The 24,619-nt window shown below is 39.4% G+C and overlaps 1 protein-coding gene across 3 annotated transcripts in view; it reads left to right on the top strand.

Moving 5' to 3' along the window:
* The first annotated feature begins 6,370 nt into the window (after positions 1–6,370).
* Positions 6,371–24,619, top strand: part of gria1a (glutamate receptor, ionotropic, AMPA 1a) — a 78,378-nt gene continuing 60,129 nt past the window's right edge. For all 3 annotated transcript variants that reach the window (XM_085474760.1, XM_085474753.1, XM_085474769.1), the window contains exons 1-2: positions 6,371–6,674; positions 6,827–6,961. In XM_085474760.1, coding sequence (XP_085330886.1) covers positions 6,587–6,674; positions 6,827–6,961 — 223 coding nt within the window. In that variant the 5' untranslated portion in view covers positions 6,371–6,586. The remainder of the gene's footprint in view (positions 6,675–6,826; positions 6,962–24,619) is intronic.

The following is a 24,619-nucleotide window of genomic DNA, read 5'->3' as shown; positions in this document are numbered from 1 at the left end:
ACACGGGGGGAAACAAGATGGCTGCCATATAACCAACTAATACAAAACATTTAAACAAACATGAAACACCCCCCAGGCAATGAAGCATGTGGTGCAATCCAATTAGGCTGTCAGCAGTACTTCAGGTCTCCCAGCCCTTTGCCACACAGGAGGAGACACCAACCCCCAGGTAACTCAAACAAAGAAAGATGTATTAATATAACATAAAACAGAACTTTGACCTTGCAAGGTTAATATGTGTGCACGCCATATAAACATTGGAAGGTGTGATGGAAAAATGAATACATTTAATAAAGAAACAATATTGAACAATAAGTAGAATATTTTAAAGTAGTGACTGTAAATTAAACTAAAGTGAACAGCGGGTGGTGAGGTGTGGAGCTTACCATGTGTGGCATGCCATCACAGACCAATAAAAATGAAGAAACTGAAAACCCCACGTGTCTCATCATTTGTCAGCAAGACAAATGCTGTGATACAGAAACGCAGCACAACTGTTTTTATATATTAGATATTTTTTCTTTTGATTAAGAAAAGAAAAGTTTTGTTTAGTTCAAATAACAATAGCAACACAAAGTGCTTAAGAATGATTGAAGAAACATCAAAAATGTGGGCATGAATCAAGAATCAAATGAGGATGATGTCATTTGTTTATAAATAATAAGATAAAGTAATAAATAGGTTTGATATCAACAAAGTCCCATGCAGCACAATCGTCCCAGGCTTTCTTTGTATTTTGCATCCAAGAGCTTTCTTTCTTTCTTTCTTTCTTTCTTTCTTTCTTTCTTTCTTTCTTTCTTTCTTTCTTTCTTTCTTTCTTTCTTTCTTTCTTTCTTTCTTTCTTTCTTTCTTTCTTTCTTTCTTTAAGCCACTTAGAACTGACCTATGAATCATTCAAACATAAAATTGGTACCTAACCCAACAGACAACTTAGCAAAGAAATAATTTTAAATGATATTTTAGACACTTGGTTACTAGCAGCCTGTTGCCAAAATCCATCATTTATTCCTTCTTTAGTGGAATCTACAAATTCTTTTTTGAAGATCACAGAGTTTGACAGGAATAAAACAGTATTTATACAAACACACACACAAACTAACTACAGCAAATGAACAGCATCTGAAAGTCATGCCCTTAAGAAATGAAAAAAAAAATCCAGCTAAGACCTGACATATGACTTGAGAGATGCATGTGGCCCTTAAGGTGATCCACATACTCCTCCCTGAAGCCAAGGAGGGCCTCAGTGGAAGGGTGGCTGTCAAGAAGCCATTGTTAAGGAAGAAAAACAGGGAGAAAAGGATGAGGTATGCCACATTACACAAGAACTGGACTGAAAGTCAGCTGCAACAGGTCTTATGGAGTGATGAGTCCAATTTTGAAATTTTTGCTTCAAATTGTCAAAGTGTAGAGAGGATGTCAGGAGAGAGGTGACTATAGCTGCTGCATTGCAGCCAGTGGTCTTGTGGATCCTGTCAAAACTGATGAACTTATGAACTTTATTATTAATCCATCACACAACATCATCTGGAAACCTCTTGATTTCACCATGACAATGATCCCAAACACACTGCCAGTGCAGAAAATTCAAACATAATATCACCAGAACTCAAAATTATTAAAGCAGTGTGAGATCATCTTGACAAAATCCAGAGCAAAGGGCAGCCGACATCCAAAGAAGAGCTTTGAATTACCTTCAAGAAGCCTGGAGAACTATTCCGGAAGTCTACTTAAACAAATGACAAGCTTGCATTAGAAAGTTCAGGCTGTGTTGAAGAATAACGGTGGTGTTAGAATTGTAAAGACTCCGTTTTTGCCTTTTTGTACTGCATTACCATTTATGGTTGCATATTTTAGTAAATCACTGCAGTCATTTCTCCATTTTCCTAATGCAATATAAAGAAATGAGAGGTAACTCAAGATTTTTGCACATAATAGCATAATAGGTTTTGAGATTTCATTTAAAGTTATTTATTGTATCTAGTGTAATAATCTCATTTGGATAGCTGTTAGAGATGCCAATAATACAGAGTCAGTATCTCTAAATGTCTTCGTTCTACTCTTTATTTAATATTTTAAAAAAAAACAAAGTTAGAGGATCTCAGGAATCTAACCAATGTGCTAATAACTGCTAACACTAATCTGAAGGTAGGTAGCATGCAATGCTTTACCTTGGGTCTGCTGATGAGAACTGCCTTTGGAGAGCGGTGAAAACTTTAATCATCGTGAAAATGTGAAAAAGCTTTGGCCAAAAAAAGTCACCCAAAATAGAAAGAAAGTTTTTTCAAGCACTTTAACAAGACTTAGAAAAACACAAATATTGATTTGAGTTGAGTAGGTATTTATACACTGGCATTTATACAGCCAGTGATAAAATTATTATAGGAATATAATAGTCTGGCCATTTACTTTCTCATACCTTACCGGTGTTTTTGCCCTCACTATCATTGGGTTCTGTGGTACCAGGAGAGAAGCAGGAGGTTGGCATTTTGATTGCTAACAACTACTCTTCAGCTCATTTGATATATTTGTTCCCTTATCTTTTCTGCAACATTACGTTTTATAGTTTTGCCAGCAGCCGTGTGACGCACACAAGTTCTCAACAGCACAAGAGTGGTAGCTCAATTATAGGAATAACATGCAGGGAATTTTTCCTTTTTTCTCTCTCTCCCTCCACACTCAAACTGGAGTGGAACCAGCAGATTTTGACAGATTAGGCCCATTATACTCTTCACATAGATTTCGATTAAAACCCTCCAGACAGACGCTCACATTATGATCTATGGTGAAGACGTCCTTAGGAACAAAAAAGACAGCGTATGTCCTTTTTTCTGTTACACAGACTCTGTCGAATGGTAATATTTTTAACCTCGAACAACAAGCGATTCCATCTGCGATAGTTACTCCTCTACTTAGCACCATAGAATATTTAGCCATTGCTTATAATGCTTTTTTAAGATCTCTTTGTATTACTTAAAAAAAGACTGCCTGGCACTGATCACACTCGGGGCACCGCAGGCAAACACATTCACACAAAGAGAACAGAAACACTGACATGAACACTGTGATGCAAGATGAATATTGTGCATAAATCAGGCATCTTCTTGGTCATACCCAGAGTTAAAAAAAAAAAAAAAAAAAGTAGTGGAATGAATGCCTGCACAACCATCTATGTTTGAGGTAACCCCTTATCATTTTGATCAAAGACAAGGAAAATCAGCCATTCTGCCTGTATCTATATACAATTTATCACTCAGAAATTAGATAACCTTTCACTTCCTGCAATTCTATTTCTCAAGTGTTTCAAGCACAGCCAGAGGTAGTCAGCCACAGTCTTTTAAATAGAAAATGTTTCTCCTCAAATGGAAACACTGGAAATCTAATTCAAGCAAGCTTCTAATCTTCTAAATATAATTTTCTGGGAGCGATATGCCTGCTATTGTTATGGAAACAATAAGTAGCAAAATTGAGTTTAACTTAAGAAAGTATAGCTGTACTTAGTGTGATAAATGGATACCTAATTTGCATAATTTGCCAAGAAAAAACACTTCATTTTCTAAACTACTGCCAGGGCATCACAGCATAATATGATTTACAATCCATCTCATGAGAACATTCCCAGTGTTGGTTAATATTTCAGTGTGTACAAAACAATACCTGACTTTAACAATGCATGGTCAAAGTCATAACCACTGTTGTACCAGTCCTGCACTATGTGTGTGTAAGTGTACTAGTGAATATTTCACACTCATTTATTTGTTATTAATAATAAACAGCACATCCTACTAACTACTCATTCATTATCGAATACTTGAACATTAGTTTCACTTTTTTGCTCCGTGTAGTAAAGAAAGTATCATACAAAGTGCCCAATATGTAATTCTTCATTTCTTCTGGAATACTTTACCTTTTATTTTTGTTCTTTATGTCCTGAAGTAAAGTGAGACAATTATTCTTCATAATTGTCACAAACATTTGCATTACCGTAAATGTGAGAAGCATTGACAGCTATGCTATGACAGCTAGCAAAGAATCTAGTGGTTAAGAAGATAGATTGGAGACTGGAGAATGGATAATCATCAATAAAATATCCATAATATACATAAAAACATTAACATTGCAATACAGTAATAATATCCTAATATACTAAAACATCAGCCAGTCAGTGTATAAAAATTCTAATACCATCTAGCAGGTCATCACATTGTTAGCAAAATATTACTCTGCTGTTACTAATTGTTTTGCCTCATAGGTATATGTTTGTTTACACATTTGTACCCCTAGTCTGTAGTCTGATTTTACCCAGTTACATGACTTTTAGTGTAATATTACTCAACTATAACTAATGTTAACACAATATGATTACTTGTACATTATCTTGGTAATTAAGTAATAATAGCTAGCCATATAACTTTGTATATAATTATATTATCATTCCCCCCTTGTCTCCAGCTTATTACCCCACTATTATCACAGTATTACCTGGCTGTAATAGAAAGTACTACCCATAAATGTTTGCATTCATTGTTTAACATTTGGGATGCAGGTGACTTGTGATGCAATGCGTGTATCTTAAGCTAAAAGATTTGATGTTTGATCGTTTTATCATAATATTGTTTGAATTTGGATTTTATTGTTTAAAAGTATTATATTTTGGTTATAATATAATGTAACATATTATAATATTAACTATTCATACATGAACTAAACTGGGTTTTATTACACACACAAACACACAAAAAAGAACTAATGTTGAAATAATCAATAATGAATGTGTAATTACTGCTTTGTGCTGCTCTGTGTTTGGATCACCTTAACTAGGAATGACTCACAAAGAAAGTTGCAGTATGAATAATTTATGGATAATAATGAACTAACCATTAGGTTACCTAATGATTCACTTATCTCTCAGCTGGTTCTTTTGCGAGATGTCATTGTCTATTGTATGGTCCTGGATAGGGAAGTAAGTGATGCTAAAAAAAAAGAGTGTGTATTGTATATGTGAAAAGTTAATTAATCCTAAATTACCAACCAAGCAAAGTTGACTCACCTCACTTTCAAACCTCTAATTGTTCCTCCTCCAAATGTCAGCGTTTTATTATAATGGTTTACAGTAACATGGTAATCAATGACAGCAAACGTCAGAGACTGTAATATGCTTCTGTAATTCTAACTATAGCCTACAGACAACATTGCTCCAGCTGAAAAAACACTTGTTAGCTGCATTGTCTTAGTACCCCATCAAAACACATATTATACACTAATACAGTGTCATCTTGTATTCATAACTGTACATACTGTAGAGCAGGCATGAAGTGATTTAACACGACTTCTTTAACAAAGTAAGGCTGTCAAAATAAAATGAAGTGCAAACAATGCTGAAAATGTCCTTTGTGGTTTTACGGAATATCATTTACAGAGTATCTTATAGAGTTATTATATGGCGAAGAAGATGAGAAAACAGCCTCACCAAAGTGTTCATTAGCAGCAGGACTTCTTTACCATGCCACATGAGCTTGATCAGTGCAAGGACTTAACACTGTTTTACGATGTTACATGCTGAAATATCTTTTAAATTTAGGGACTTAAGGAATAACCAGTCATGTCATTTTGGGCTTCCTTTCCTTGTTAGACTGTATTCTTTAAAAAGCAGACAGATATCAAATAAACTTAATTCTTATTCGCATTCACCCAATTTAAACTTCATTTCTTAAATCTTTGAAATACGCTTGTTTTTAGATGTTATATGGGTTATACATTTACTTTTTAATGTAAATCTACAGGCACAAAAATTATTACAAAATAAAAGTGACATTACAAAAACACTGTCTTGTCAGTGTTGATATATTTGCTCCACAACGAAACGAACGAATGTCTAAACCCCGTGCGTGTCTTGGGGGACCTGTGTGTGCGCTCCAAAGGCGCACACTGCAAAAAATATTTACCCGCAGGTCATTAGTCAAATAATGAGTGTGAAAATTTCCATTTTCTTTTCCAGCTGTAACATCCTCCTATCGAGTGACACATTGCTACTTGTTTCCTGTCCAAAGCAGCCTTTTTTAAGTAATGCTCGCTTCTGTCCTTGTGTCATTTCCTTTACTATTGCGCGCTGCCCAGACTTGTTGCAGTGACACTTGCTCTCGAAATATTTCTTTGAAAAGCCAAAATTTGCTCTATATATCAAATAACTGAAGTTATCTCGCTATATCGTGGAGGGGGGAAATCCTTGTTTAGGGTAAAAGGCAATTAAAATTGTCTTTAGGTTCAACAGTTTTTTAGGTTGTTGGTTTTTTTTTCCAAAACGGGTTTATTTTTTGCAGTGCGGCTAATGCTGAAGTCATTCTCCGTCTCATACAGCAGCAACCAAGGACAAGAGAGCATCAGCAGTGAGAGGGAAAAGAAGAGAGAGAAAGGTGCCTCCTCTCGCCATTGCGATAATTGTCTCGCTGTTGAATCGATGTCGGTGCAAATGCTGCTCTAAGGGGAGGCAATAGGAGTGGAGGAGAAGCGGGGGGATTTAACTTCACACACGGACAAAACCTATGCTTGGATTTCGGCTCTTTTTCCCTTCGCCAATGCAAAAGGAAATATGCAGCGAAGCTTCACCATCCTCTACACCAGTTTACTGGGGATGTGCTTGGGTTCAAGCTCAAGTTTTCCAAGTAACATCAATATAGGTGAGAATGGCGCACACACATCGTCACCTTTTGTCTGAGAGAAAAAAACATCAACCTCTGATTCAACTTAAGTCGGTGTCTCTTTTTTAATTTTTTTCCTTTTCGTGTCCACTGTGTACTACATTAACTCCTCATTCTTTGCTTCTCAACAGGAGGATTGTTCCCAAGCGGATCCCACGAATATGAGGTTTTTCGGTTCGCCCTCTCTCACCACCAGGACATCCCCAAACTGGTGCCGCAGGTGGATATGGTCATGATGGGGAACAGCTTCTCCATGACATATGCCTGTAAGTATCTCAGTGGAAACTGATTACATACTAGTCCATGTAGTCCACCTATTGAACCTAAATCTTTAAATCCGTTTATTGACTTTGTAAAGAGCGCTTGCAACTCCATTTGTAAGAGAAGAGAAGAAGGAGGAAAAAAGCCTGTGTAGGCTGTAATTGCTTTTAATACAGGCCTACTGCAAAGCGTGTGTTCGTAGGTTATCTTATTAACTGTTGCGTGGGACCGCAAAGGACTTGTTTCCTCTACATGATTGCAGCGTGGTTTGCGCTCTGGGGAAGCCGCGGGGATTCGAAAGCAACCTATGCGACAGCGACAGCTTTCCTTCAGTCATGTAACAACAGGTTTTTTGTTTTTATGGCTCCTCGTATATGATTTTTAAAACGGCTGCCAATGATCCCAGAGCGCCTTATGCTTCTTTTATAAAGAAAACAAGGAGTCAGCGCAGATCATGGCTCTCCAAACAATGAGGAGGGTAAAAAAAAAAAATACTCCAAATGCATTTCTAATTAGCCACGGATCACAATCCGATTATCTTTTCCTGGCAGAACACAGACTATTAAACCCTCCCACCCTGAAAGCTTCACAAACACCAGCACACAAAATAAACGTTTTAACTTTTGGGACTTCACCCTCCTCCTTCTTTGTATTAATATGGATCTGGAACAGGCAGACGTATCCTTGGCTAACTCAAGTGAGAAACTGTGCCAGATTCTCTGACAATGGGATGCAGGATTTATGGTCATCAAGCAAGTTTAAAAGTCCTGCTGGTGAAACCCAATAGTCAGAGCAGTGTGAATGCTATTCTCCTGTTGGTGATAATGTGTGTCATTATGCCAGCACCAACAATTGCTCCGTGTCTGAGCTGTGCAAAAGAAATGTCAGTCTAAATTGTTTCATCTTTGTTAGCCCTGCTCTCATCCTTCCTTTGTATTCTGACACGATTTTGTCACCCTTGAGGCTCTTCAGCTGTGTTTTTCTCATTTCATCCTCGACTCCTCTGAATTTGCCCGTGGCTCACTCGCACTCTCTGTAGTGAAGTCGCACACTTCCAGGAGATACCCTTTGACAACCCTGTCTGTCTGTCTGTCTGGCAGGTGTGTGATACTGCTTCATCCACAGACATTTACTCCTACTCCCACTTTGAGTCGTTGCTTTTTCACTCTGAACCCTCCCCGCGATTCAAAAACCGGTCTTTATGACTTCCCTGCCGGAATGTATGCAGCAATGATATAAGTGAAGAGAAATTAATGTTGATTTATAAAGACACGAAATGCAAGTGTAATGGTATTCTGACTCAGAGTTTTAATGTAATGTGGTTGTAGTCGTTCTTATGAGATTCGGTTATGAGCTTAAAATTGGATTGGAAATAAAGCATTACTTGCAGCGGCACTCATGTAGATTTATAGACATCAGGTGCTGGCTGCTGCTGAAAGCTGAACACAACCACTGAAAGGACATTTACCCTCATCTGTCAGAGTCTAACAAAATATATCATTAAGCTTCATGCTGTGACTTGTTCTCAAGACCACACGCTTTATGAATCACAACCTATACAGAGACATCCATCTGCAGCGTGTCTTGTGGGAAATACTGCAAAACCTGCAAAGTCCACAGCAGATATTTCAACCATCATCCCCCTGAACTTCCCCCACCCTTCAGCCATTTAGGCCACAGAGCCAGGGAGCGCTGTGTAATGAAATGTAAACACACCCAAGATGCCCTCATTAAAGAGACTGTCCTCTGCTCAGAAGGGAGCGTGATGTAAAATATAGGAGGCAGGCTGCTGTTGAATGTTTGCAGATTTCTCCAGTGGATCAAACATGGATCCTATCGCAGTAGGGAGGCTGCTGCTGGTGGTGGTGGTGGTGTGGTACATTAACGTCTTTGTCACCGCGTGCAGCCAGTGGCGAGACATCAGCACAAAGAACAACTCAGATGGCTCTCGCCTGCCTTTTTTCTTAGATTTTCTCAGTCTTTTTTTTTGACTATTTTTGCCAGAATTGCTTCCAGAAACCATTTGATTGTACATATTTTCTTAAAAATATATATATCTTAGATATCCACAGACATCCTACCAAGCAACACACATACCCAGAGCTTAACGTTTTTGGTAATTTGGTGCTAATAATTCAGTCAAGGGTCATTGCTATTATCCAACTTTTCCCAGAGGTTGATTAGATCTATTCTCTTTTAGCTGCAGATGATGCAAACAGACTTTCCTTTTCTTTTCTATCTACCCATCCTGTCCTGTCTTTGATGTTTAAATTTGACCCCCCTCCCACCTCCCATGTCATGCACATCATTGCAGTCCATGGGTATGATGATGGGCTACGGTACAAGCGTGTCAGAAAGATTTGCAGTGGAAGGAGATGACAAAAATGAAAATGACACCTCTTCCTGCTGTGTGTCACTTGCTCTCAAAAGTGTTTGGATGTGAAGGCTATAGAGACATGTTTGAGAAGAAAAAGGAAAGGCTCCGGGGCTTGTTTATAATGAGTCAGATGAGAAACGCAGCCTATTCCTGGATTTCCATTTTGTGTGGTAACGTGGAGGAATTTTGTTTGCGTGAATCTACATCTGGGTGCCCTTTCTATTTAGGATGTCTCGGGTGACTGACAGTTCACCTCTGTAAGCGTGCGACTGTGGGAATGTGCCCGGGGCTCTTGGGGTCCGTGAGTGTGAAAAGCAGAAGGGTGAATGGGCCCTTGTGCACGGGGATGAATGGAGCTCCGGATGAGGGTGATGCTCATCAGCTGGCTCTTATGACCAGCCACTTCCTCCAGAAGCAAGTCTACACAGCATCCACAAACACATGCTCTCTCTCTCTCACTCACACACACACACACACACGCACACACACGCACACACACACACACACACACACACACACACACACACACACACACACACACACACACACACACACACTCGCTGGCACCTGCCTAAAGAGCAAAGGAATAGGGGCGGGTGGCTGGAAGTAGGGCAAAGGTGACAGAGAAAATGAGAAGAGATAAAGAAAGCCATAAAACGCTGAATGTTATGGGCAAAGTGGTTCATTTTATTTCCTGCATGTGGAGTCATCAGGGTAGTAATAATAACGATGGCATCACTGTCTGCATAATGTGAGGCTAATTTGCATTTCTCTCCTCTTCCATCTTACGTTGACAGGCAAAAGCGAGTCAAAAAGTAACAGAATTAGCAATATTGCCTTTTTACTGCTGTGTTTTCACATTTCCAGTAAAAGTGCTTGCTGGACTGTTTCCTTGTATACGTTTGCATCGTTTAAAATAGCTGCCAGGGATGCTCAGCATAGATAGAGAATGTTAGTCACCCAACAGTTAGATATCACATTACCATAATCTGCTACTGGTTTATAATGCAGATGTCTCTGATTCACTAGCTTCATGTCAAAGTCTCTGCAGGCTCCCGCCTGTATGCTCTGTTTCTCACTTTGATGTGCGGTAAGACTTACAACTAATCTTTGGCTATTTTTGGTTAAAAATGTAAAAAGAAAAAAGAGGGCAAAAAATCAAATAAAAAATAAATGAATTAAAAACATTGCACTTAGCAGCAAAGCTAGACTGTGGAATTTCCAATAATATATGTTTTGCTTCAGCAGCACCTAACTTACATTTGATTTTGTGTCACGTTCAGCCATCTTGACAATAAACCTTTCTTTAGGACTAATTAGTGTTCATGGAAAACACGATATGCGTTGACAGTGTGATGTAGATAGCAGTATTTTCCCCAGCTCTCTGAGGGTCAGTTAAAAACCTAAAGAGAGTGTGAGTGTGAGGCGGCAATGATCAATGAAGTGAGCGCTCTGTGGTAGCCTGCCTAGCTGATCAATAGAGCGTAGATGGGGGTGTGGGTTTGGGGTGGTGGTGGTGGTTGAGAGAGGGGGGGGGGGGGGACTGGTCGTGTGCTGCTTGTAAATCACATAGTATCACATAGACAGTATCAGTGAGGATATGAGTTATGGGAAGAAACTAAACAGGTACTATACCGACATGGGTCGTGGAGTAACAGTCTGACATGTACATAATAAGGACTTACCAAACAAGCAAGTTTTAATTAACTGTAGCAACCACTCCTCAGAAAAAAAACATCAAAAATTGGTGATTTATTGTTTCTTTTATTGACTATTATTAGTTTATCCATAATCACTGGCTCCTCCACACCATTTCTTTGCCCTGTCTTTCTCCTATCACCCCGAACTGGTCATGGCAGGTGACTGCACCTCCCTGAGCATGGTTTGCTGGATGTTTCTTCCTGTTAAAAGGGAGTTTTTCCTTTCCACTTTTACCATTTGCTGGCTTAGAGGGGGTCATCTGATTGTTAGGGTTTCTCTGTATTGTTGCCTTACGATATAGTCGCACAACTGTTTATAGCTGTTGCTGTGACTTGGCACTATATCAATAAAATTGAACTAAAGTGGACTAAAACAAAAAGGAGGGCTGTTTTTGACTTCGTCTGGATAATTTCTTTTTATATGCCATAAGAAGTGAAAGCTTGTGAAATTTGTCACTATAGGAGCTTTAATGGAAGTGAGGCTGAGAGGTCTGGCATGGGAGGAAATATAGGGTGTCTGTCAGCCATAAAGAAAGCACGTCAAGGAAAAGAAAAAGGAGAACTCTGAGTGTAGTAACCACTTCTAGTCACTGATTGAAATTTAGTGTGTGGTTTCACCGTTGTGCAGGTAAACATTTTTTGCCTCAGTGCAAAATGCAAAATATGGAAATGTAGATCAATATCTACCAAACATTTTGGCTTGTGACCCCTAAACTAAAAAAGCAAATTAAAAGAATTAAAGTCTAACATGTGATCCAGAACACTGGGGCTACAATCCCATGTCAAACCGCTTATATCAATAGGAGTTACGTTCCAGTAACCAAACTGGTGGACAAAATCCTTTACCTTGAGATAACGTTTGCCATCATGTTGTGTTTTCTCATGTGTATGCGCTGCCACATTTACATGGCTCAAGTTTTCCCCATCAGTGTAGTACCATGGTCTGACTATAAAAAAGAAATGTGTGCGAGCATGTGAGACTGCTTTCTGAAATCCTCTGTTCACACCCTTGCGCGCACACACAATAGCTAACAAGAGACAGAGCTTGAACAGATGCATTTAATGTATTATTCAATGCAGCACATCCAAAGCTATCACTCCGTGGAGTTATAAGCATAAATATGTAATAATAAGCCGACAGAAAAAAGAGAATTCAACCAACTCTGTTAAACACTATAATGCTTAGAAATGTTCAGCTTTCCATAGGAGAAACTTAAAAAAAGAAAAAGATGTCATCCTTTATTCTTTTCCATTTCTAGGTGCAAACCGACATGTTTCAGGGGTGAAAGCAATGAGTGGAAGAGGGTGGTGGTGGGGGTGTAGGGAGTTAAGCTGCAATTTCAAGCCCGGTGGCTGGTGTCAGTGAAACTCTGGCTGGTTGTATTTGGGGTTGGTTTTTTTTCCTGTTGTAGCAATTGTATCAGTCGTTGAGGTCCATCTGTGGTGACTGACTTCCACAGTGCATGCATGTTCAGAGGGATTACAGAGTATTCAATTTGCTATTGAAAATGGCAGACAAAAAGCAGATCACTGCTCCCTTCTGACTGTTTGGGACATCACAGTTATTTGTCAAGAAGAAAACAAAAGGAAAACAAATAAGAAAAAAAACTTGTGGCAGTTCTCTTGGGCTAGAGTCTGGCAGGTGCTGGTTTGATGAATGAGAAGACTCCGTTTTTTTGTTTTTTTTTTCTTGCTACAGAGCACCAGGAATAGAGAAAGACCCATAGCAATCAATGCAGATCAGCCAAAACCTCTCCCAGAGCAGCAGACTGATAGGATGCAGAGCAGGAGGGGGGTAGATTTTTTTCCCCATGTTCTGTGCGTGTGTGTGTGCGCTTTTGTTGCTTTGTACAAGGAAGACAGAGGGAATGTACACATGGGGCAGGGAGGGAAGAAGAGAGTAATGGCTGCGAAACAGAAAATAAGCAACCTGTCATTTAATATCTTCGCCCTCATGTGACTTTTTCTAAGAAAGACTTGCCACATGAAAGTGAACTGACCAGCCAGTTGTGGCAATCCAAATTATGTTGTGAAGACAAGACCACAGCCTTTATCATACATCTTATTTAGCCCAGAAACGCACACACATTACTGATGATTGTGTCCACTCTGTTTCAGTTTGTCCCCCTCATTGTCTTTCAAAACCAACTCCAAATCCTCCTCTGTATTCATGCAAGCTCACCAAGTATTTAAAAAAATCTGTCGCCTCTGGAGGTAATGGGAGCTGGGACGTGGAGGTCTGAGCTGAGACATCTGGGGCTGGCAATTAGAAAACAATGTGTTCGCGGATGAGGACCAGGATTTGTGTTGCAGGGTGGAGGGACGAGCGCCTGATGATGGCAGCTGTCATGTTTTTGCAGCAAAGACAGAAGCGGAGTCCCTCTTTTGTCATACAGTGCATTATAGGAGCCTCTGTGTACTGTAATGAGGAACAAAGCCTACAAGCATATTAAGCAGTGTCACACAATACAACTGCTGTTGTTGTTGGCACAGTTGCGCAGATCACACAAAAGTGACACAAGAACTGCAACAGTTGTTAAAAGTCGCAGAAGCAGAAAAGGCAAGAAATGAAACAGAAAATCATGCATCATCACATATTTTGCCTTACAGCTTAGACTGTTGTGTATATTTCCTTATGTGTAGTCGCATTAACTTGTGTGGCTGAAGTGTTATAAATCAGACAGATAAATGCATTGCAATACTAGATTTAACTTTTTGCTAGCATAAATTAGCATTATAACTGATACCTGGATGGTCATCATGCCTGTCAGTCTTGGCTGTCAAACTTAGCCAAGCGTGAAAAACCCACAAGATAATGTAATTATAATTACGTATTAACATTACTAATTTTGATACTATGGATGTCAAACTTGATACTAAAATAAGTATCTAAATAAACAAATGACTCTAATAATTGCTACTGAAAATTACTGTTGGAATGGATATGCATTTGCAACATTATTGATGCAAGTATTGATATCCACACTGTCTTTGTCTCTTCCAGTTGACACACAGCTTTACACAGCAGACGGGCAGGCACATAGCCCCTCCCCTCACTAGCAGCTAAACACATGAAATGTGGTTGATATTCACAACGCTATTAACTATTAGCAATTATCCGATACAAATAACCATCTGTTATCATTATGTAGCAGCTAGCAGCTGTGACCAATAATAAGATTGTAACGGTAATGCTGGAGCTAGCGTTATATGTCCTGCACATCTGTAACATTACAGTGTTAATTTAAAAGGATAAAAAAATTTGTGTATCTATCTATGTTTCTGTTAAAGTCTGAGATTTAATTCTGAGAAAAGACTACCAGCAATTAAATAGAAACATCTGCAGCACCATCTCAGAAAACATAGATAGATAGATGTGTAGAAGAGCATCATGAGAGATAGGTCCTTGATGAATAAGAACAACATGATACCACTATTAATATTGATATAAACGAGCCTCTAGAAACTGCCAAACAAAGGCTCACAGCTCAAGCCAGTAGGCTGAAGAGATATAGCAAGAGAAACAGAGGCCAAGAAAATAAATGCCTTGTTCTCCAAAGATCCGTTCAGGATGTACTCTCGCAGAGCTAGGTGGGTCTGCCTGCGTACTGCTGGAAGAACATCTGGGAGGAAAAGGTTCCATAATATCAAGTGACTAGTGGACCTAAGAGCACACCATGAAAGCCTGGCAGCACAAATAAGGGACTTGCTAACAGCAGGTACTCATCCACTACTGGCTAACACAGGGCAAAACAATCCCCACAAGCATACAGTATCGTCAAACTACTGTCCAATTACCTGTCTCGCCACAACATGGAAGATCCTCTCAGGCATCATAATATCCAAGCTGAGTGAAGACATGAGCACAGCTCAGAACAGCATTGGGAATAATACCAGAGGGTCAAAGCAGAAGCTGATGGTTGACAGAGCAGTACACCAGCCAAACTAACCTGAGCACCACATGGCTACACATAATCCTATAACTCTTGCCCCACACATGGATACAGGAGTGCTTTGGAGTATACAAGGCTAATAGTGTAATAATAGTGTAATAATAATGTAACATTCATCTAGAACTGTAAAGTGTGAATGATCATAATGTGTGGAATATACCAAGGTGATACGCTGTCCCCACTGCCATTTTGTCTTCAACCCCTTAAGTGAGCTCCTCACTAAGAGTTGATACAGATATACAGGGAGTGCAGAATTATTAGGCAAATGAGTATTTTGTCCACATCATCCTCTTCATGCATGTTGTCTTACTCCAAGCTGTATAGGCTTGAAAGCCTACTACCAATTAAGCATATTAGGTGATGTGCATCTCTGTAATGAGAAGGGGTGTGGTCTAATGACATCAACACCCTATATCAGGTGTGCATAATTATTAGGCAACGTCCTTTCCTTTGGCAAAATGGGTCAAAAGAAGGACTTGACAGGCTCAGAAAAGTCAAAAATAGTGAGATATCTTGCAGAGGGATGCAGCAGTCTCAAAATTGCAAAGTTTCTGAAGCGTGATCATCGAACAATCAAGCGTTTCATTCAAAATAGTCAACAGGGTCGCAAGAAGCGTGTGGAAAAACCAAGGCGCAAAATAACTGCCCATGAACTGAGAAAAGTCAAGCGTGCAGCTGCCAAGATGCCACTTGCCACCAGTTTGGCCATATTTCAGAGCTGCAACATCACTGGAGTGCCCAAAAGCACAAGGTGTGCAATACTCAGAGACATGGCCAAGGTAAGAAAGGCTGAAAGACGACCACCACTGAACAAGATGCACAAGCTGAAATGTCAAGACTGGGCCAAGAAATATCTCAAGACTGGTTTTTCTAAGGTTTTATGGACTGATGAAATGAGAGTGAGTCTTGATGGGCCAGATGGATGGGCCCGTGGCTGGATTGGTAAAGGGCAGAGAGCTCCAATCCGACTCAGACGCCAGCAAGGTGGAGGTGGAGTACTGGTTTGGGCTGGTATCATCAAAGATGAGCTTGTGGGGCCTTTTTGGGTTGAGGATGGAGTCAAGCTCAACTCTCAGTCCTACTGCCAGTTTCTGGAAGACACCTTCTTCAAGCAGTGGTACAGGAAGAAGTCTGCATCCTTCAAGAAAAACATGATTTTCATGCAGGACAATGCTCCATCACACGCGTCCAAGTACTCCACAGCGTGGCTGGCAAGAAAGGGTATAAAAGAAGAAAAACTAATGACATGGCCACCTTGTTCACCTGATCTGAACCCCATTGAGAACCTGTGGTCCATCATCAAATGTGAGATTTACAAGGAGGGAAAACAGTATTTAGTATTTATTTATTTATTGTCATTGTCAAGAACAATGAAATTGCGTTTGGGGCTTCCATACAACCCAAAAAAAAGAAGAAAATAATAAATACCCCTTAAAACCCAAGTGTACATATTTAACCCAGTGTGACTCCAATGCAATAAGACAATCCTTAGCAATAATGTTCGTAGAAATTCAGACAAAGACCTGAGAAACATGACAAAATACAACAATGCGACCCATTCAATATTATTGTACTGTGAGATATGATATCAGATATGATAGTTATCTATTTAAGAAAGAGGGGGGGGGGGGCAGGAGGGGGAAGAGAATAAAGATATGATGCACCAATGCAGACCAGTTCATTGCTATTAAGAAGTTGGATATGGTTATTGTCCGTGAGAGGGGGGCAGAGAGTTCAGGAGCCTCACAGCCTGTGGATACAGGCTGTTGGCCAGTCTGGATGTTCTGGCCTGTATAGACCTGTACCTTCTCCCTGAGGGCAGCAGATGGAAAAGGTGGCGCGCAGGGTGATGTTGGTCCCGCAGGATACTGTGCACCCTCCTCAGACAGCGAGTGGGGAAGATATCCTCTCTGAACAGTGTCTGGGAGGCTGTGGTTGCTGCTGCACGCAATGTTGATGGTGAACAGATCAAAACACTGACAGAATCCATGGATGGCAGGCTTTTGAGTGTCCTTGCAAAGAAAGGTGGCTATATTGGTCGCTGATTTGTTTTTGTTTTGTTTTTGAATGTCAGAAACATATATTTGTGAATGTGGAGATGTTATATTGGTTTCACTGGTAAAAATAAATAATTGAAATGGGTATATATTTGTTTTTTGTTAAGTTGCCTAATAATTATGCACAGTAATAGTCACCTGCACACACAGATATCCCCCTAAAATAGCTAAAACTAAAAACAAACTAAAAACTACTTCCAAAAACATTCAGCTTTGATATTAATGACTTTTTTGGGTTCATTGAGAACATGGTTGTTGTTCAATAATAAAATTATTCCTCAAAAATACAACTTGCCTAATAATTCTGCACTCCCTGTAGAGTCAAGAGTGGAGTAGCCATAACCCACCTCCCGTACATGGATGACATCAAGCTGTAGGTGCAGTGCTGTCCTGGTAACAGCAAAGATACTGTGAAATACTCTCAAATTCCCAGGTGAGTTTGAGGAACACACATACCAACCTCTCAAGGAAAGTGAAAGGGAGATTTATATGTATCTCACCCATCTATCCATCAATGGAAATTGATGGATAGATGGGCGAACTCCCAACTCTTGAGCCACAATCGCCCCATGGTATCAAATTTGAAGTATTTTCCTGAGTATCTGTAGCAAGTTTAAAATTCCAATATTGTGACTAACACACACAACCACAACTTTATATTTCGACAGTAATGACGTTACTTTATTTTTGTTAAGCACTGGAGTATCTCTAAATACTCGCGCATGAGCTGTCTAGCCTATACAAGCTCAAATTGCCATTTTACACAGGATTCACATGGTAACATCAGACACAGCCACCACAATTTCTAAAAAAAACATTCAGGGACATTTTAAAAGTAATAACCAACACAACACCTTACTCTGTGTAACTCTGCAATGCCTCCGTTTGAGATGATGGAATGAGTTTTGAGGTGTTCAAAATTCTTCTGATGCCTGTTACTAGTCCTCAACCCCCCCACACACACTCAAATGCAAACGATCTCCTTATATTGCTCATGTTCAGCTGATTCCTTTTTACACTTTCAAATTAATTCCTTGCGCTTTTGCTTTTGTATTCTTGTGTTAATGATAGAACTCATCTGTCAAACCTGTGAGCCGCATACATTCTGTAGTGTAACTGCATGTGTACACAGTTCCTCAAACGCCTGAGACTAATCCACTCTACGGAGTTATCGATATCAAGATTTAAATACATCAGGGTAGCGGATTTAATCCATGAATTATCCATAGGTGCCTTGTCCTGTACTGTTATTGATTGTCTCTAGTATCTGCAAGTTGGAGTCAATGGCTCAATTAGTTAGCTGAGAAAAAACTGACTATAACATTATTCATTTATCAAGCACTAACAGTCAAATGTTTGCTAGGTGTGTTTTTTTTTTTCAAATAAATACATTTTCTACTTTTGCAGCCCTAGATAGAAATGATTTTTTGCAGCGCTCATAAATTCTGCTCAGTGACCACAATCATTTCCCACGAGCTCGGCTGGAATCTGTTGAAGAAGGTTTTTAATTCATACAGAGGTTCCTAGTGAATTAGCTTGCAGGTTGTGAGTTTGGCTCTCCTTGCCCCTCATATCCACTTCCATCACTTCCCCTGTCAGAGAAATGAAAGCGTGTGAGCGGGACTGTCCCTCTGCACCTGTCGACACTGATACGCAGATGGGGAGATAATTGCGAAGGGATAATTGTTAAGGAGATAATTGGAGTTTCCATACCCCCTGACAGGAGCTGGTCTGGGCTATGTTTCTGACCCGTTGCCCAGGTAAGCATTTGTTCAGCAGGCGGCAGGGCTCCGCAGCAAACCAGATTGGAGACGTGGTGAGAAACAGTAAGAAGGAGAGACAATAGCTTGGCGTGAAAGGGTTAGAGAGTGAGACACCAGAAGAGAGAGAGATGTTCGGAGCGGAGGGGAGTGCTTTCACACCCTCGATTACCCATTTAATGAGGCGATGCGGTGCCATTGTTTTATTACTTAGAGGAAATAGGAGAGATCTAGATTTCACTGTGTGGTCCCTTTATTTCCCACTGCTAGGCTGGCATCTGTTCTCTTTGTTCGCAGCATTCTCCTTATCATTTCCTCTCACAGACACCCGTGCTTCTCTTTCTTTGCCTTCTGTCTGCTGTCACCTACATTTTCAAGACTCACTTCATTTTTTGCTCATCCTTATTAACCTTCCGTGGCCCCGTTTTCAACTAATATAAACTCTCATGAGTATCCAGTGCGCCCTGACTTACAGTCTAAGTCCTGTTTGGTTGTTCAACTGTTGGTCCCACATCTCCCCCAGAGTTCAGTGTCTTCCTCTCTGGATTTAGTCGATATTTTCCTTATTTTGCCCCCTTTCTTACTCCTTCAGCCACTCTTTTTTATCCTCTATCTCAATTTTCCCTTTTTCTTTGTTGCAAAACACAATTTTATTGCTTTTGTTGAGGAAGTACATCTCTTTTGAGCTTGGGAAGGTAACGCTGTTTAACCTGGGAAACAACAAATCGCTGGAGCAACAAATTGCCGTCTGTCAAAAAACCAACGCCCTTTTTAAAACCTCTTGAACCAGTTTTGACTCCCTTAACTCTTAAGTATCGATTTTCTGGAACATACATGGATCAAAGAATTACCACTACAATGCGCTATGACTAAAAATACTCGTTGGCAGATTTTTCAGGATTTTTAAGGCGATGCAACTGAAAACTGCTTTGACAGCGAAACCCTCCTACACAGTCATGTCTGGAGACTTTCATGCAGATCTGGGTTGGTGCTGTGTTTTGGTCCCCTGGGTCCCTGTCCTCTGCGCAGAAGGAGATTGATTGCACTGTGTGAGTCATGCTGTGTTGGAGGGCTCGCAGAGTAGGCCACCTCCACCCCATCACCTGGGGGGTTCTTTACAAGCACGATCTGTGTGTGATACGCTGTCTTGTCAAACCCAGTGAGACATTATTGTTATTTTTTATTTTTTTTATTGAAATATTTTTGAGCTAGCGCTTAACGTTTATGAAGGGGTATTGTTTTTTACCCTTAAAAGAAAAATCAGGTCTGAATGCTTGCATACAAATGTGCGGTCTGATTGAATCGGTTATTGACTTCTTTTGCTCGTCCTTTCATTAACATAGCTGATTAGCTCTCCTGAAGATGGATGAGACCAGAGGGACCACAACATGCTCTCTGTTTTTATTACATACATTATCTGGCAGTTATTAGCCATGGGTGGCTGAGTGGAGGATAACTGTGCGCCGAGCAGTGTCTGGTGTCAGATGTGTTTATCTCCCCTCAAAGTGCTCTGTGGTTGATTGAGTGACCCTTCACCCTTGTGAAGGTGGTGTATTTTGCTGCCTCATGTGACAGCTGCCTTCCTGCTGGTGTCATTCCACTCATGTTTCCAAAGGATACTTTAAACTAAGTGCAGAAAAGTACCAAACCCTAGGATTACCAGTGTAAGCCAGCAAAGAAAAGGAAGTTTACTTTTCTGAAAACAAAAAATTTAAAATGTTTTTTATATAGATTTTTCGTTATTTTGTGAGGAATTTAAGGCTTTCATTACAGAACCAGGTGCAGAAAAACGGGAAATGGTATCCAACTAGCCTCTCTGTTGCTTTAGCTACTAGGTTCATACCTACACTGCAACCAATACATTCACTTCTAAAAGGAAATGTTTGACAGCCTAGTGGATTGCTGCTGATTTTGTCCCCCCCTAAATTTTATATGAAGGCCTATAAAATCTATTACATGACAGTTCAAGAATCAAAAAAGTATCTTCGCTTCCAGTAATAAACAGTGTAAGAAAGATAAGAAAGACATCAACCTGCTAGAATCATTTGGGTAGTGACTGTGCAATGCTGTACATATCTCAACACTAGTTTTACCGCAGCCTAACACCTGCTGTTAGAAATGATAGAACTGGGATATTTGGTATTTCGTACTAAACAAAAAGTCCACAGGACAGTGATAAATTGTGCAGGTGCTTAGCAGGATTAGAACCTATTGTGGACACTGAAACTATACTTGAGGTTTTCAGTTATGTGATGTTGTTTTTACCTGACATAAATAGGACTATTGACAGATCATTCCACTGTCTCGAGTGTTGAGAACCACTTTGTATCACTTGGAAAAATAGGCCAAATAAGCAGTGTGTCCCAGGGCTAATTATAAAAGCGTCTCATTATCATCATCAGGATTTTATGTATAAAGACATTTTAAATGAAAATATATTTAAATATAAATGATCTGAGGATTTGATTTTGTGTTGATATGAACGATACATGTAGGAATCTTACCCGTAGTTGTCATTTTGGGGGGCAGGATTGGAAGCATAAGATCCACAAGAAACTTGACTTACCTTGAATTTTGCGTACCGTTTCTATAAAATGGTGCTACAGGTTCACAGCCGCTGGTCACTGTGCATTCATTCCTTTATAAAATGTAACTGTGCTGATTAATCAATCAAACCTTAATAGCTTCATTGGAACTACAGGAAATCTGCAGTTTTATATCCGTGCAGTAGTTTCGGAGCTCTTTTGTAACAGATCTCGATGTTCATCCCTTGATTTTATGATGTTGCTCCAGGGTTGTGAGGGGAAAAAATTAGACAGGACCTTTAAATTTCTCACACTGGGCATTTTTTGTTTCCTAATTTCTTATTTTTTTAATTTCCTTTTTCAAGAATTCATGAATAATTGAATAATGTGTTTGGTTTTCCTCTTTCTATAGGCTGACAAGGGACTAGTTGGAAAATCGTGATGACGTAAAGGTGTAGGATTGGATGAGATGACTTTATGAATCAGTCTAGCAACAGTATGCTGAGCTAGAAGAAAGCTGGATTTAGCAGCTTGCAGCGCTCAGTCTTAGTCTAGTGATGCCCGCAGGAAAAATTCATGATTTCATAGCATTTGAAACAGATTTCTTTGAAGTTTCACAGTAAATAATTCACCGAACTGAGAACGGTATACAGTCAACCAGAGGATAAGATGAGCAACCAAATCGGATGTCCTATTTTATGGAGTCATCTGGCATGTCACTTCTCAGTAGTGAGGCTCTATCAAAAAAAACGATCTTTATGGATGACTGAACAAGAACTCTCCAATCAGTATGCTCCCTCCAGCTAAACCCAGCTTCCTGTTGCTGTGAAATTTCCTGTCTACCGCTGACCTTAATGTTGCACATTATAATAGCATGTATAACCCAAGGGAGGAAAATAGTAGATACGTGTGTCCCTCCTGTGTGTGTCTGCGTGTGTTTGTGATTCTGATACACATATCAGAATTTGTGGTTTGTCTATGGTCTCCGTAAACCTGTGAGTCCAGATTACATCAATTACTGATTTAGCATTAGGGACAGCACTCAAATGACATTTGTTATACAGTATTGATTCTTTCAAACCTGTTTGTGTGAAGCCCTAAAAATACATTTGTGAGGGCTCTTGGTACAATTCAATTCAGCTGCATTGATTTTTTTTTTCTTATTTATTTCTTTTTGGCATGTCAAGCAAACCCGGACTATTGAAAAAAAGAATCACATACACCCACACAAAGAAGCAATTTTTTAATACCGCTTTTCTGTACACAGGTTAGGGAACAGCTGATGTGGAGCTGCTGGGAGGCAGGCATGTGCAAGGGCACCTTGACACCTCTGACTTATTTATATATATATATATATATATATATATATATATATATATATATATATATATATATATATATATATATATATATATATATATATATATATATATATATATATATATATATATATATATATTAGGGCTGAACGATTATGGAAAATAATCTAATTGCGATTTTTTGCCCCAATATTGCGATTGCGATGCGATATGCGATTATTTTTTAAGGTATTTGTCTTCTGTATTATTAAACAAAGACAAGCAATACATCATATAGTATGGCCAATACTATATTACATTAATTTTAAACTGTTCTTTCCTGGAAGACAGACCTCTGTTATGATGACATGAGGTGATGCATGAATTGATGACTGACATTTTTATTTAACTTCTTCAATCACAACAGTATATTTGAACATACACAATAGTTTATTTTTAGCTTACAAACATCTGAGCATAAAGTGCTGACAAGGAACCCTGGTGTAAACATTAAAATGAAAGTCAGTACAATGTGCAGATTGCAGAAATATACATAAAAAAAATCAGTGGCTTTACCACACTTAGTTTTTCGACATCTGTGAACTACTAGACAGTCATTCAATTAAAAAATAATATTAAATAAATAAAACTAATAAATAAAAAATACACACATCTTACTGATCTCTGCAGTCAGTAACATTACACATAAAGTGCAAACATAATAGCAATTGTATAAACACACACACAAACACGCCTTTAAAGTTTAAAGGCGTGAAATTGGACGGTCTAGCCTTCTGATTAGCGTCACCGCTGTCTCGGTGGAGTTTAATAAACTCGGCCGTCTGCTTCTTGCTATCTAAAATATAACCAGACACTGGTGTAAATTCTCGACTGTCTCATACTTCTGTTTAATAAGTTTTCTGTTTGACGTTAGTCAGCTGTGTGAAAACCAAGGAGGAACCCACCCGGGGGATTAATAAAGTTTTATTTTATCTAATCTAATAACTTTAATCTCAGCCAAACCGATTTACTCACGAACAAACAAAACACTGAAAAAAGCCCAACAATAACATTTTTAGGTTGTCTAAGTGACTTATATATTACGTTTAACCCGAGCAGCGAAACTCCGCGGTGATCTGAAAATGATGTGCCGGGAGTTGTGCCGTTCTCGGCCGCATCAGTAACCCTCGAGCTCCCGGCTAGCTGTCGAGCTGGTGGGTAGCAGACGCCTCTGAAAACGTCGAAGCACTTTTGCAAATATGGGATATCTTGATAAACCGAGCAGATATTTGATGTTTACACAACTACTTTCTCGCCTGAAAATATGTTAAAAGTTTATTTTGTGACCCAGAAAGATTAGTATGAGTAATTTTAAAACTTAGTAGCGGCCGCCATTGCTGGAAACTGGAGTTTGGCTGGGCCGCGCTATGAATTCTGGGATATGGTAGTAATTTGGACAGCCTTCGGCGCGTCGCTGTGATGTAATCGGTCTACAAATGCGGCCTCAGGAGGATGCAGCCCATGAATTGTATAATATAATCGCAGTATAATCGCAGCCTTTGCGGTTAGAAAATTGCACTTGATCATGTCGCGATATTATCACAAATGCGATATATCGTTCAGCCCTAATATATATATATATATATATATGTATATATTTCCGGCGAATACTGACATATCCTTAAATGAATTTCTTTTGTTTTCCCAAAAATCTGTCGAATATATTTTTTTCCTATCCATCAAAACTAACAGGATGCTGTTTTAATACTTAAAGTGTACTTTTTTTAGCCATCAAGTCGTCTATCCATATTTCTATCGTAAACCGTTATGGTCACTATTAAGGAGGCACCTTTTCCAAACACCGGCCCAATAGCCCGTCAGATGCAGGAGCAACTGTCACAAACATCCCTCTTTCATGCAGCCAGCATAGACACGTCTGTCATTTAAAATTTGGCTCATGCTAAGCAGAAGAACAGCTGCAGGGCATAGGAAA

This window comes from Copadichromis virginalis, linkage group LG2, assembly GCF_057382275.1.
Source record: "Copadichromis virginalis isolate Kocher_CV1m ecotype Utaka linkage group LG2, C_Virginalis_male_GT1.1, whole genome shotgun sequence".
NCBI lineage: Eukaryota > Metazoa > Chordata > Actinopteri > Cichliformes > Cichlidae > Copadichromis > Copadichromis virginalis.
Note: the sequence above shows the minus strand (reverse complement) of the source record. Positions and strands in the feature narration are given on the sequence as shown.